The following is a 16366-nucleotide window of genomic DNA, read 5'->3' as shown; positions in this document are numbered from 1 at the left end:
AAAATAGTATATTTCTACTATTTGAGTTTTTTTGACCGCACCCGGACCATATTCCTTTCATCTTTACACACGGTCAATCAATAATCTTCCAGTATGTCACAAAACACACGGGGCCCTCAAGATACAAACACTAGTAACGGCAATACCCGCCGCAGTGCTCGTCTGTTTAACCGCCGTATTGTTACGTCATCACCTCGTCACCGGAACTGTCCAGCCTTGAAGAAGCCCTGCAACGTGGGGCGAAACGTTGGCTCATTAAAATAGTATATTTCTACTATTTGAGTTTTTTTGACCGCACCCGGACCATATTCCTTTCATCTTTACACACGGTCAATCAATAATCTTCCAGTATATAAAATACAGTTTTGAAATTAAAGTCATGATCAAGCACATAAGTACATTCTCACAGGCTAATGTTTTAATACTAAAGTTTTGATAAGTTATTGTCGAATTCGCCACACTATTATCAAATTGTTGTGGAATTTAGGGAGAGTTTTATAAACAAAGACAACGAGAATATGTTTCACCGATAGACACCACGCCAGACTGTTCTAGGCCCAATGGACGTGAAGCTATCCCATGCCAGAGCAGTGTTGCCATCTACTGTTTTATTTTACAAACAAAATAATAAAACCTATTTTCTATAACAATTTCCTTCCTAAAATATGTTTCATTATTTCCTTTTATTTATTACCTTATTTTATTTGTATTTTATTTTTAACTTTATTGCATCACTCTATATTATTTATTGTTTCACAGAACTCTTCATCGAGTCCTAGGTTAACACATCTCCAATGGGGTCTTCTGTATTTTGTTAATGATTTGGATTTCTCTTCTTTTGACTGCATCCAGACTTTTTCATAGTCAGGATTATAATGTTCACCAAAATTTCCTCTTAAGTTGGTTCAATAGAAGGTTTAACAATACTCAATACATCACCAAATCCCCTTTTCTTTTTGAGTTTCTTCTTCTTCCTGCTATGAGTATATTTTTTACTTTCTTCTCCTTTAGTTTTTTCATTTGTTACTTTTATTTTCATCAACACTTCACCGCAAACACCATCAGGACCTGAATCACAATTTAACTAATATTTAAATGATTTTCTAGTTTCTTCATGTTCAACATCAGCAAATAGTTTAGATGCCTCGGATTCACAACTAGATCCTTCATCATTTAATGTTTGTTGATAATCAGATGTCACTTGTTCTTTTAGTATAGGAACTATGTTTTCGAAATGTTCATCATTCTCTTCCTTCCTGGGAAAGAATGACTTTATTCTCCTTTTTAATTTTCTCAGTCACTGAAACTGGATCATCACATAACTCTGGAACAACTTTAACATCCTGAAAGTTAGAGTTGTTTTCATCACCATTGCTATCTGTCTCCATTATAATTTTCCCTTGATGAGTTTTATTGGTACTTCTTCCATCTTTCTTTGTTCCTTTGGTTCCTTTCTCCACCAGATACTTATTATCTCTCTTAAGGCACACAAGGCAAATTCTGTGCCCAAGGATGCTCTATGATGTTTTCTTGGTTGAGGCTTTCATGTATTCAAGGGTCTATTTCTCCTGCATCACCTATTATTTTCTTTGTTAACCCAGCATTCCTTTTTTAAGTGTCCTGGATTTTATTTACAAATAAAACAGGCTTTTAGACAAAAGTTTGACGTTCTATATGTTTTTGATGTTTGTTCATTCCTAAGAAGGTAATTCCCTCTTTCAAATGACAAAAGCATTTGCCTTACCTCACTAAATTTAATATTCCTATTAACTAAATTAGCGATAACTTAACAATGACTCGTCACTTAACCCTTTACACACTAAATCACGCTCTGCTACCAAATTGTGGAATTTAGGGAAGATTTTATAAACAAAGACAACGAGAGTGTGTTTCACCAATAGACACCACAACAAACTGTTCTAATCCCAAGGGACACGGAGCTATTATCAAATTGTTGCGGAATTGAGGGATGGTTGTATAAACAAAGACAATGAGAGTGTGTTTCACCAATAGACCCAACAGACCAACAGACTGTTCTAGCCCCAACGGACGCGAAGCAATCCCATGCCAGACCAATGTCGCCATCAACCGTTTTATTTTACAAACAAAATAATAAAACCTATTTTCTATAACAGTTATTTAACTTTTATTGGGTGCTCTTTGAATTTATAATGGTTAAAGCAATAATTCACAGGGTAATGTTTTAATACTAAAGTTTTGATAAATTATTTAACTTTTATTGGATGCTCTTTGAATTTATAATGGATAAAGCAATAATTATTACTTCAAAATTATTTGTTTAAATATCTAAAACCAATGTTATTTTCCAATATTTCAATTTTGTTGACTAATATGATTTTATAGCTTCTCAACAATATTTGAATGTGTTGAACACTACCAAAGTAAAAGTAACAAAAAAGTAAATTGCTCAATTCAAGTATTTTTAGTTTGATCCTCTGTTATGTTTCTTGATGTATTAAATTTTTAACAATTACAAAGAACAAAAGTTTCTGTTTTGGTACAGAAGTAATAAATAATATGGAACGAATATTTAAAGAAGAAAGCTAAGTTAAATTATCAATTTACATTGTAATTGTAAGAACACATAGTGCACTTTTAAATTATAATTTCTATAAAGTGTGAGAGTGTCATGTTTAGACAGGCTTTTAATTCACTATTTTAATATTGTGATACTTGAACCTCAATTATTCTGGGAACTAATAATCTTGTTATCAGTCTGTAGTTCTATATTATTGGAAACTTACTTAACAGCAATGAATGGTACAAGACAAAGAAAATAGAAATACAATAATACTATACCATGATGGAATGTGACCAGTATCCTGTAGTCATGAGGTAATTAGTATTTAATGTATAAATTGCATTCCTTGCATAAGTTGTTGCATCTGGAATCATGAACTTGGCTTTACTTTTCATAACATGTAAAACCTCTTCTCCATCTTGTAATAAATTTGTTTCAATGAAGGATGGAATAAGGTTTTGTACCCGGATATTGTATGGAGCAACTTCAACTTCGATACTGATAGAAAACATATTCATAAATGACTGTAAAATTAAAAATAAAAAAAATTAGATTTACTGAAGTAGATAAAAAAGGCTTTATTATATCGTATAAATAGAAGTAATTAAGACAGTCTAAAACTTTATTCGAAACATGAGAATTATAATTTAGCAATATAACTGATTTATAACAACTTTTGTAAAATATATGATCAACTGGAGTAGTATTGAAATCTGTGTGACTTCAATTAATTATTAAAAGAACCACAAGCTATGCTGAGAAATGCAAGAAGAATCTTTTTCTACACAAACTGGATTCATCAGTTCGTTTTTTTTTTTTTATCACCATAATTAATATGAAGATTGATACAACATAGTTTAGAATTTATACTAAACTACTCTCCAGTTTTTTAAGTTTAGTAAGTAAATAGACTGGATGGTAGAATGATTTAGTTTGTGGAACATTTTCAGGTTTAATTTTGAATGGTTAGATTCAGATCTTAGAGAAAATATAATTTTCATTTAGTATGAGAATAATTTTTCTAGCCTTATGAATTTGTATGAAATATCTTTAATGGGAATATTTGACTAGATCTGAATATTACATCACTAAAAAGTAGTTGACTATTATGATGATTTGGAATACTGCTTGGATTTATGATTTGCTAAATCTGATCAGTAGTTTGGTGTGAATTAATAAGACAGATTTTAACTTCAAGTTAAAGTTCGTATTTAGGATGGATGGATGGATTAGATAGATGGATAGATTAGATAGATAGATATACATACCTTTGTAGCAGCATAAAGGCTTATTGTAGGGAATGTAGTTATTGAAGAAATAGAGCTCATATTTACAATCAGGCCTTTTCTTTTTTCTTTCATTTTTGGTAAAACTATTCTCGTCATCATAGCTGCAGCGCCACAATTAATGTCAATCTCTCTCCATAAGAAATCTTTTTCAACATCAGTATATTCCTGGCTTTTAAACTGCATTGTTCCAACATTATTTACTAAAACAATGAGAATAATGAATTATCTAGCTGAAAAAAAATGTACTAGACTTTATTAGGGGTGAAATCTAGGTCAGCCTACTGATGTAAATACTGATATCACAAGATAACTACTGATACAACATATTGGAACTTATTTCCTTTGTATTAATAAGAGAGATTGAGAAAATTATCAAAGGAATCTCATATAAATATAAGCCAAAAAAAAAGGCAGATTAAGTTTTATATTATTACAATTTTATTGAAGGAAGTCTATGCTTATAGGTTTCTGTAATGTTGTTGATGGTCTACGTTTAAAGGACTCCTCCTTCCCCCCTCCCCTCCCTGAGGAATATCCTTCAACCATCCACACATCCATTTAAATGCATCCCTAATGGAAATGAGATCCATTTCATGTAATGAGTATAACTATTTTTCCTCTTATAATATTATATCCTTGTAAAAATAACTGATTCAAAACATACCTAATATTCCTATATCCTTATCTGATAGATTTCTTTCTATGACCTCATAACAGTCTCTAGTTGCAAAATCAGCTTTAATCCAGAATGTGTTAACTCCATGTGATTTCTCTGAAAAAATTACTGAAAATTAGCATCTACTAAATATTTATAATCTATTCTTTCATTGTGAAACAGCTATAAAAAAAAAAAAATAATAATTGTTCATTTTGATTTGAATTTATGTTAATAAGAAAAATAATTTTTTTAAGATTGTTTATCAAGGAATGTTAATGATACAAGATCTAGATAATAATGCATATAAATATATGTATATGTTGCTTATTAAGGGATGCAAATGAAACTAATGAATGATCCATATGTATATAGATGTAATAATAGTATTCTTATTATTGTTATAATTTACCAATTTCTGAAGCTGTATTGACCAATTTCATCTCATTTCTGCTGATGAGAATAATATCCATGCCTCGTTTAGCTAATTCTATTGCGTAGGCCTTTCCAATTCCATCAGTAGCTCCAGTAATAACTGTTAAACAATTGATAATACAGTAATCAACAGAAGAAGAATAAAACAGTATATTCGGATTAATGGATATAAGGATATGGTTGTAGTTAGAAATGATAGGATTAAGTTGCACTGAACAGACTACAGATGATGGAAAACAGGAATTGGCTGTAGTACTAAACCATAATATATAAAATCCAATTAAAAAAACATATCTGCAAATAATTGAAAAAAAAAATTCTACCAAACTTAAAACAAAAACACAATACTGGTGATTCTAAAGCACTTACAAATTTGCTAATTAATTTAATTTAAGTTACGAATTATATTTTTTTCTCTTATTTTTCGTCCATAAATCCTAAACCTTGGATTGTAGCGACACCACTACCTGTTGGTCTGTACTGTAACTACTACCGCCGCCTAAACCCTTTAGTATCCTGTAAAACGAAGTTACCATCCAACAAGGTTCTACGGCTAACACCAATAAGATTATATATATATGTAGTTACGTGACAGTGGGGAAAAACTTTAAAAAAAAAAAGAAGGAAAATGGTAAAGGAATAACACTCTCTGAATGCGAAAACAAGACTGGTTTATTGAGTTTTAACTGGAAATTCAGGCATGTTCCTAGCCTGGCAGAATTGAACACCTCGTGATCTATTTGTATACTGATTCTACTATTTAAATACTAAATAATATTAATTCGTGTATAAATTTCAACTGCTTACCTTACTTTCACTTATTTAAATATGGAATATACAATAAAGGCAATCTTTCCCCGGCAGACCTGCCTCGCTAAGAATCCAGAAGAGCGAGGTCTTACATCACTTTTGAAAAATTTGCTGAAAAACAGGCAGAGGAGACTTTAAGATCGTTAAATCGAGCAATATTTAAAAAGCGTCTGAAATTAGAAAACGACATGAAAACCCTCCACTCCCGCCCTCCGTGGTAGCCTTACTTATCTGATTTCTCAAACTATCACTTTATCATGGAAGTGTTCAGTCTAGAAAGCAACAGTCCATAGCTTAGTGATAGTGCAGATTATTTAAGTAAAATAAGTTTCCATGTAAAATTAAGACTAATTTTAAATATGACAAAGTATGATTATAAGGATTTATATAACAAGGAAATTAAAGAAAAGGTAAGATAATCCTGAAGATAAGGATATGGACCCCGAAACGTCGAAAAAAATAATAAAAAATAAAGACAATAACAAGTAAGAATTTATTTCAGAAGAATTAATATATTAATGCTTACTTACTTATTTTTTTGTTTACTCGAATCTTTAGTAAGAATTTAGGTAAAGTGCAAGTTGGATACATGTGTAGTGTAGGATCAAAACAATATTCACTTTTTGAAGAAATGTTTGGCAAAATAGCCATTTTAATGGATTTTTCGAACTCTTTTTTATGAAATTTCGAGAAAGACATGAAATATCCCACAAAAAATAGTATAATTATTAGATTTAGAACAAAAAATAAAAGAGTGAGAGTCTGTTCCTGTGTTTGTCTTTTTTGGTTTTAACAAAAATTTGGAAAAAGGAATTTTTTTTTAACTTATAGCGATGTGTTTTATAAAAAAGGTGAAGTCAACAGATTAAGACTATCTTTATTTTTTTATTGGGTATTTTTAATGGAATAGTCATTGATGCTAATTATTTTAACTATTTGAAACACAATCAGGAATATACCATGTTTTACAAAATATAAAAATGTTGTAGATTTACTATTAAAAAACAAATTTACAGACCAGGTATTGTACAATATATACTCTTTTAAAAATTTTTGGATTCACCCGTTTTACTTAAAACAGACGATATTCAAACAATATTTACAAATTTACCCCATATTCAACCCAGACGTCCTCTTGCTTGTGTATAAGAAGGAGATTACGAAAAAATGATTCATCAGCAACAGTATTGTACAAAACTCAAAACCGATATAAGGTATGACAATAACAACAAAGTCGGGTCATTTTGTTCTTAGCCTGAGGTGGGATAAGACCCCTTATAAGTCATTAACACCACACTTACAGAAATTTGATATATAAATATATTCATTTACCATAACACGAAGATGTGGTTGATACTGGATCAGCGTGGAATTTTTTTATAAAAGACTACTAACTGAATTTTGGAGTAAGATAATGAAGGATGCGCTCTTTTTTTCTCGAAGGTTGCGGTTTTTGCGTTCAATTTCAGATTATAAAAACGTCCAAGAATCCAAAGTTTATGATAATGATATTCAGGGTAGCTAGATTTTATCTCAGTTTTACAAAATCATTTTTCGGATACAAATTTAAACAAAATATTCCGCACCACCTCAGCCCAAACAGTTTCTTGTGCCTGCAGTTGTTGTGGTAGTGCTCTTGGGTTTCATCAGCATTGAAGCAAGGTCATTTCATCTTTTCATTATTAAACTTAAACACGGGGTTTTCTTCTATTAATCGATTTATCGTCGAGGCTATACGAAGGTCAGACAATTAAGTCTCAATTGTCTAGCTTAGATTCAAAAGTAAAAAGTTACAACTCTGAGTTTCAGTTAACTTCAAAAGTTCAAAAGAACATTCGATTATGTTCTTTGCGTTTGTCTAGTACAAGAGCCCAAGAGGAGAAAAAAGTCAATTATTTCACACCAATTTTTTATTACTAGAATGAAAACTATGTATAATTACTAGTCAAAATTGATGAGTCTACCAAGTATACGTAGGGTGAATAAACAATTACGGCTTTTTAAAAAGGTTAAAAATAATTAATTTTTCATTCGGAGCTCTATATCCTTAAAACTACCAAGAACAATAGAAAATCTAAGAGAACGTCATTTAAATTTAACTTAAAAATTTAAAATTTAAAGAAGAGCAACTTTGCTAAAATCCTGTAAGTCCTGATAGAGCTATTTACGTTCAATAGTTCTCGAGATATAGCTTTTTAAAAAGCACTATTTCATAAAAATGTTGTACAAAACGTACAGAAAGATCATTAGTTAGTGAATTTATTTTGAAATATCTACATCTCAAAAACCATTTGACGTGCAGATGTCTGTTAGCACTCAAATTAAAGCTAGTTCAATGGGCTATGAAGTAGTTTTATACGTTTATCGTCGTACGAGTAAGTAGTTTTCTTGATATTTGCTAAAATAAATTGATTTATAGTTGTTTGGACAAAGTTTCATTTGCCAAATTTATATTCATATGCGAATATCATAAAAACTACTATTCCTACGAAGAAAAGTGTCATAAACTACTTTATAGTAAGTTAAATTTCCTTTATTGGAAGATTATTGATTGACCGTGTGTGAAGATGAAAGGAATATGGTCCGGGTGCGGTCAAGAAAAACTCAAATAGTAGAAATATACTAATTTAATGAGCCAACGTTTCACCCCACGTTGCAGGGCTTCTTCAGGGCTATTTTGACGGCAGTCAAAACTAAAAACCATTTTTTTTTATTTCAATAACTTAAATTTTTTTTAAAATTAATTATATTCCAAAAATAAACGTAATTTGAAAATTAAATTCTGAATAAGAATGAGAATATCGATTATACATTATTTAGTATTATCTACATGCAATGTTTTCTTAATGATGCACCTGAAAAATATGTTAAGCCAATATTAAAATTCGATATGGAGGAATATGTCCACAAAAGAGTTTAAAACAACCGATAAAATTACATATGATAATAACGACTTCGGATAATTATCATTGGCTGATTTGTGACTTAATAGTTTCAAATCTGTAAATCAAAAAACAAGATGACATTAACGGAAAGTTAAATGAGGTAATACTTTTTATTTGCCACTTTTTTAAATTTTTGTTTTATTTCACAACTATTAAACACTTGGATTCGCTGTAAATATACCATAAGTTGTTTTAATAATTCACATGGTTGTAAATAGCATTTTACAGAAAACGGAAAGTTAAGGAACTAAAATGTTAATAAACGAAGGAAAAAATTCAATGTTGCCATTTAATATAATAGAAACATTATATTAAAGGTAACGGAACAAAGAAATTATTAAAAAAATCAATGTCTTTCCCAAGAAGATCAGAGAGAATATATACATAAATATATTACAAATAATTGTCTTTTCTGCATACGTATGAATATGCAATATGTTTAAATAAATATGTGGTACAGTTTTAATTATTTTATTATTAATTAATTTTTAATTATTATTATTAGTGAATAAATAATTAATAGAAATATTTTTTGAACTTTGATAAAATTTGCAAATGATTTTGATGTAGACATTGAAGTTTAAACTGTTTTATTTATTATTAAAAACAGTTAATGGGCATTATAAAACTCATCTAAACAGTTGTAGTACACCATAAAATATTTCATATTTAACAGTTTTCAAAACCGGCTGTGGTATATATGACGTACTGGAATATTATTTCATGTAAAAATAATTGTTTTAAAACAAAAAAAATCTTGAAGTAGATATTAAGAATTAAATGGAATAAATATACACCAAAAAATATTTTTAACACAGTTAATTAACTTTTCCCTGGTCATTCCATGCCAACGCAATACATTTTTAAACCTTATAATCTCATATTTTCTTCTAAAGGTGTATAGGAATGAAGGTGAACAAATTTGAAATTTTATTGAGATATGTCCAATCATTTTTGAAATACAGAGCGGTTAAGTGAGAAAGCAGAGAACGGCTAGTTTTGGAATTGTAGCAGATGCTTCCCTAATTTAGCTAGACACGGGATAGGTGTTATTTTACAGTGTATTCCATGCCATATCTTATGTTATGTAACACTATATAGGAAAAGATAAGTTAACATTTCTTAAAATTTAAATTAAAATTTGGGGTTCTGTCAATGGGTAAATTCTCCACATGTTGTATCATGAAATTTGATCACTAACAACAAATTTACTAGTTGCACATACAGTTGTAGATAACAATAAATAAATTATAAAAAAAAATTAAATAATTATTTTAATTTCCTCCGAAAGTAAATAAAATTTTCAAATTTATTCCTAGAATATGTTATTGCTATTTACCACTATACATTCATAAGCATAGATCCAGTAAATTTGATTTTAGTTTATAATGGAGTGATAGAGAAACTACCTGTTGGTAGCACTCCTATGATGTTTTTACATAAGCAGTTCTCGTGGCCATCTTCTTTTCAGGCGCATCTGAGGACTGTCAGGAATGGAAGAGGAAGCAAGGTTAGAAACTAGTGGGTTTGGGTGATTAGGGTGTTTGTAATCGGTTACATATGGAACATTAAGGTCTTTATGTAAGATTTTATTTGTAACAAAGTAAGGAACAGTGAGGATTTTAGATTGTAATGATTGGGTACGAGAGGAATTTGAAGGTTTAGTAGAGCCTCATAGCTCAACTTCATATACAAGTAGAGCGAAAAAATCTAGTTATTTTAGAATGATACTCACAACAGATGACAATACAACTTTTGTTGTAAATTACAATATAGAAAATGAAGAGCATTATTTTAGCTAGGTACGTAAATATTTCTGATTCCCTAAAGCTTAATTTTTTTTTTAGATGAACTTTTCTGAGGGCCAGATTTAAAAAAAAATCCCAGGAATAATTTATTTATTATTCTAATCAGTTTTAACAAATTAAGTATCATAAATGAACAAAGTAAGTAAGTTTATATCATTTAATCATTATTGTCATCATGTTTACATAATTTAATTGTTTGTATATTTTTTAGCCCTAATAAAGCCTTGCAACGTGGGGCGAAACGTTGGCTCAATATAAATAATTTAATCAGTATTTGAGTTTTCTTTGACCGCACCCGGACCATCTTTCTTTTATTATTACACACGGTCAATCTTAATTGTACTGAAATTGATTGAAACATAAGTATATATTAAAATTATTTACAATGTTTATCAAATTATAAACAAAGATCTCCTTATTTATTTATTCTCCTTAATTATAAATTAAAACTTTTACTAAAAATGTATACCCTTTTCTACCAAGGACAATAGAAAGGGAGGGGGAGAAGAATGAATAGTTATTTGTTTGTCGACAAGGTTCCTGTTTCGGATCCGTAATTAGATAATTAGAGGTGAAGGGCCTCTGCAGGTTATTTTGGAAGAAACAGTGAAAATAACTTGTACTCTAGCTGTGCAAGTTCAACTTTTCATAATCAGTGTTTATATTAGTCATATATTTTTCGTCTACGTCATTCAATTTCCTCTTCTGACTTTTTTATATGTGAAATACACTACTTATTCACTGGAAACATATACAAGTTTTATAACTACTAACGTTATTTAACAAAAATAATTTTCTTTAATATTATAGGCGCTATGAGGCTTGCCCGTGAGATTCATTGAGTTTGGTAGTACTCTTGTGAACTACATTTCTTTTTTTATTAAAACTGGAAAAACAAACGTTCTACAAATAAAAAAAACAAACAATAAATTGATATCGTCACGCGAGGGAACGCTCGAGATGAAACGGTAGTGGTGGGTGGCAGGGCTCGATATGTTATACTCAACCGATTTTGATCAAACTCAGCATATCAAAGTAGAATTAAGAGTTAATAATATTTGATAGGTATAATCCTCACTGAAATAATCCAAGAGTGCTTAAATGCGGATTTTTTAAATCATTTAACTCTAAATTACCTTTAATTTTATTTATTTGAAATAATAAACTCTCTCGCATTTTTATATGTAATGAAAAATGGAAAAATTAAACTATGAATGGATCTGATAATTAACATAAGGAGAGGAAAAATGTTTTTTCAGGTTGAAATCACATTTCCAGAAATAAGGGTTGTAATGTTGACTTATCATATACCGTTGAAATGCGAAGGATTTAGAAAAAATAATATGTAACATATGCAATTATAGAAAGTAGTGGAGAATGACGAAGAAAGCATAAATAAACCACATATTTGAGGTTGAATTGGAGAGAGCATGCGTATCGGGTTATTCCGTTTCGTCAGTCGGTCAAATCTTTTCTTGCCACCATCATGATGAAATGTTTTTCTAATTTAACCATTCAAATCAATTAAGAATCATTTAAAACATTTAAATTCTTTTAAACATTTTATTTTAAACATTTAAGTTCGTCTAAACATTTTAAAACATTTTCAGTATTGATTCTATAGCAAATTTAGTATTAAATACATGCTTTTGAGCAGGATGTAAATGTTTTTTAAATCTTATATTTCTGCCACACTTTTGCAGCAAATATATGAATATTTATATGTGTTTTTTTGAAAAGAGTTGTAGTTTGAATTAGACAATCTGTCATTTGAAAAGATTAATAAATATATGCATACATAAATATATAAATAGACATAATTTTTAATGTGTAGTTATTAACCGCTGAAAATTTTATTAAAGTAATTGTTTTTAATCATGTATATTCAAACAAAAAAAAGAAAAAGAAAACCAAGGCTGAGAAATCGTTTTTTGTTTATGTAATTGCCTAGCGACAATTGAATTAGCAACATATTATACATCCACTGAAACATATTAGGCAGGCAAAAGTTCATTGTAGGCCAGAATGTGTTGAATACAACGCAGCTTATTTGGAATGCCTAACACGATCCAATGTCAAGTAATTTAGAGTGAGTAAGCTGGAAAAAATACTGAAAAACAAACGAAAATAGGCATAATTTGGAAAATATATATGATAAGAATGAAGATAAATTATTTTTTATTTGGCAAAACAGCGATGACCTGCAAAACATGAATTCTATATCAGCTGGTCAAGCAACTAATTATTTTTCCTAGATCGCATAGAATGAACTAGTTCTCATGGGAAGAGTTATCGTTATCAAACAATAGCGATTTGATTAAATATTACGAATTTCTCTTTGTTTTTGTTTGGTTTGTTCACATTTTGTTTCACACTTGACGTTTATTATTCGAGAAGCTAGCGCGAAAACTTAGTATGCACCAGATGTAATTTTTCCTGCTATAAGAATATAAATGGAATAATTATAGTATGAGTGGTAAGTTGGCTTACACGCTCACTGCCTCTTACATAATAGCGTTAAGGAAAAAACAGTATCCAGTAATAAAGTAGACCCTTTTCTCACACGTCGTCCGTATTTCAGGCGGTGGCTGGAAAAGGCATTTTCGCGGTACTTTTTTGCGAAAATTTTAAAACTTTTCATCCAGATTTTCAAAGCTGTGAAAATCCAGAATGTCCTATACGGTGTCGGTAAAGAAAGACATTATCAACTCAATTTTTAATCCATTTTTCCTCCAATCTTGATCGCGTTTGGTTCATTATAAGTTTAATCCAGACCTCTATAGTAGTGTAAAAATGTATTCATACAATCAAATGTTTTTGTAGGTTTTAATTCGTTTAGTAAGTTATAAAATTCGTTTTGAAATTCTAAATACTTATGAAATAAAATTTAATAATTATTTGAAGAATCTGTACTATTGTAGCAATTGTTGTTTGGTTGGCGATCTCAACCGGGCGTTCGCGGCAGGTTGTGCTTACCATTGTGCATTTTACTAATCGGATGAGGTTACCAGGAAGCCCCAGTTCACGCATAGCCAATATGAGCTCACTCCTTACGAATGTATCGTAGGCAACCCGAAAGTTAATGAAAAGCATCCAAGTTGTCTGCTGATGTGTGAGATTTGCCTCAGGGCGAAGATTTGATCAATAGTAGACCTATTGGGCCGGAACCCACCTTGATAATCACCCAGTTTCTGTTCAACATACGGAAGGAGCCTATTATACAGGGATATGGAAAAAAAATTATATTCCAAGGTTCATTTAGGGGGGAGAAAAGGCACTTTATATCCGTTTCATAATATCTAAAACACGGTTTTGGGAGTTTCGATGATATCTATTATATATATTTCCCCCGCATAATTTGGCCACCAGAGTCTGAGAGCGAAATGTTTTTCTACCTTTATAGTCCATAAGAACTAAGTTAGGTAGAGGGTTGAAAATTTGTTTGCGAATTGGGTTGGTGTAAGAGAAGCGCCTTTTGCGAGTTAAAACAGTTTTTTTCTTTCCTCACACCGCCATATATTTCGACGTTTTAAAAGATTAATGAAAAAAAATCTCGTTTCATTTGATTTCCAAACGAAAATTAAAAAATAAATAATTCATTAATGACAAAGCTCTGCTTGTCATCTTCTTTTAATAACTTTTATTATAACTTGACTAATTGTATCCCTTACCCCTTTTTACCCCAACCCTCTATTAATGTATTAATCCATCATATTTCCAGTCCTGTAGATATTATTCTATTTATAATGTAGCCCTTATGAAGATCACTTAAAATTCTTCATATCTGTTATAATGAGTATGTAAAATTATGATCATTCTAATAATGATGTAATAAATGTTTTTTTATTACGATGTGACCAATTTTTTTCAAAAAATTCAAGAGTTTGCACTGAGTAATTTGAGCCATCAAGTTTGAAAATAGGTTTGACCTTAATATGTGTTATATTAATATGTGTATAATGTATAATATGTGTTATATTAATATGTGTATAATGTTTAATTATATTAATGGCTTAATATATCGTTAAATATATAATTATATATGGTCTGGTTACAATGACTTCATCATGGAGAGATAAAAACTGACTTATTGCCAATGTTCCTAACCATGGAATCAGGGAAGGAATTATTTATGAAATCAGTTTATTTATTCGTTTTCTACCACTCTCCAATATTAACTTTCTACGACTTTATTTGTTAGTATTTATTTTTCTAAAAACTTTGACTTCTTAACGTGATAATATACGTCTATATTACTACTCTTATTTCTTAAAAATGTATTCTCAATTTGAAAAATATTTCTTCTTTACATAATCATCAAATTATTTCATAGTTCATATTTATCCACTTCGTATTACTACTAACAATGATAAATGATTAATTATTTCTAATAAATAAAATCAAAAAGGTAATTTAGAGAAAGACATTTGTACATTCGAAAAGAATTGAGGAAAAGACATATTTGATTTTAAAGACAATTCAATTTCACATTGATACATAGAGCTTAATCAAAATGGCTAGTACCATCTTCGTAGAAATCATAGAAAAGTGTACACGAAGTAAGCATAATTTTTTTAAAAAAGGCAGTTATCTCACACCAATTTTTGATTACTTTAATAAAAACTATGTATAATTAATAGTCAAAACTGATGAGTCTGCCAAGTATAGGGGGAATAAAAAATGGCGGATGTTTCAAAACCTTAAAAAAGCATTAATTTTTCATTCGCAGCTCTATATCTTAAAAGCTACCAACAATATTAGAAAACTTAAGATGATATCATTTAAAGAAGAGTAAATTTGCTGAAATATGAGCCATAATAGAGCTATTTACGTCTAATAGTTAGATGAAATATCAGTAGTTAGTGAATCTATTTTGAGAAATCTATATCTCAATAACTATTCGACGTACAAATGTGTATTAGCACTAAAATTATAGCTAAATAATTGTACTACAAAGTAGTTTATGACCTTTACCTTCGGAGGAGTAGTAGTTTTCATGATATTTGCTAAAATAAATTGATTTATAGTTGTTTGGACAATAAGTTTGATTTATTAAAAACTTTATTTTAGAAACCATTGGACGTACAGATGTCTGTAAGCACTCAAAATAAAGGAAATTTAATGTATATGTATATATAGTTGACCGTTAAAATTTAAATATAAGAAGATGGACAGGGTTGCGGTCAAAAAAAGATTTTTAGACCGCAACCCTGACCATATTCTTATATTTAAAGGAAATTTAATTTACTAAAAAGTAGTTTATGACACTTATCTTAGTAGGGGTAAATGTTTTTATGATATTCACATATGGGTATAAATTTGGCAAATGAAAATTTGTCCGAATAGCTATAAATCAATTTATTTTAGCATATATGAAAACTACTCAGTCGTACGACGATAAACGTTATAGGGAACTATTCTATAGCCCATTAAACTACCTTTAATTTGAGTGCTAATAGACATTTGCGCGACAAATGGTATTTGAGATATAGATTTTTCAAAATAAATTATCTAACTACTGATCTTCTGAACCTTAATTATCTTATTATTAAATTATCTATCTACTGAACGTTCTGTATAACACTTTTATCAAATGTTGCTTTTTAAAAGGCTATATCTCGAGAACGATTGAACGTAAATAGCTTTATTAGTGCTTATATTTTAGCAAATTTACTATATTTCAATGATGTTTTCTTAGATTTTCTATTCTTGTTTGTTGCTGTAAAGATATAGAGCTCCGAATGAAAAAATACTTATTTTTAAGGTTTTGAAACAGCCGCCATTTTCTATTCCTCCTACGTATACTTGGCAGTCTCCTTAATTTAGATCAGTAATTATTCATAGTTTTCTTAAAAGTAGTAAAAATTTGGGTGAGATAACTA

The 16366-nt window shown here is 29.7% G+C and overlaps 1 protein-coding gene across 1 annotated transcript in view; it reads right to left on the bottom strand.

The window, feature by feature from the left end:
• The window catches only part of LOC106683947 (inactive hydroxysteroid dehydrogenase-like protein 1), a 39912-nt gene that overhangs the window by 1706 nt on the left and 21840 nt on the right, over nucleotides 1-16366 (bottom strand). The window contains exons 2-5 of the mRNA XM_014425718.3: nucleotides 4899-5021; nucleotides 4496-4603; nucleotides 3811-4031; nucleotides 2821-3066 (exon numbers count right to left, since the gene is read on the bottom strand). Of these exons, the coding sequence (XP_014281204.1) occupies nucleotides 2821-3066; nucleotides 3811-4031; nucleotides 4496-4603; nucleotides 4899-5021 (698 nt within the window). The remainder of the gene's footprint in view (nucleotides 1-2820; nucleotides 3067-3810; nucleotides 4032-4495; nucleotides 4604-4898; nucleotides 5022-16366) is intronic.

This window comes from Halyomorpha halys, unplaced genomic scaffold (genome assembly GCF_000696795.3).
Source record: "Halyomorpha halys isolate HHAL.00 unplaced genomic scaffold, Hhal_1.1 Scaffold531.1, whole genome shotgun sequence".
Lineage (NCBI taxonomy): Eukaryota > Metazoa > Arthropoda > Insecta > Hemiptera > Pentatomidae > Halyomorpha > Halyomorpha halys.
The sequence above is the reverse complement of the archived record's forward strand: the minus strand, read 5'-3'. Positions and strand labels throughout refer to the sequence as shown.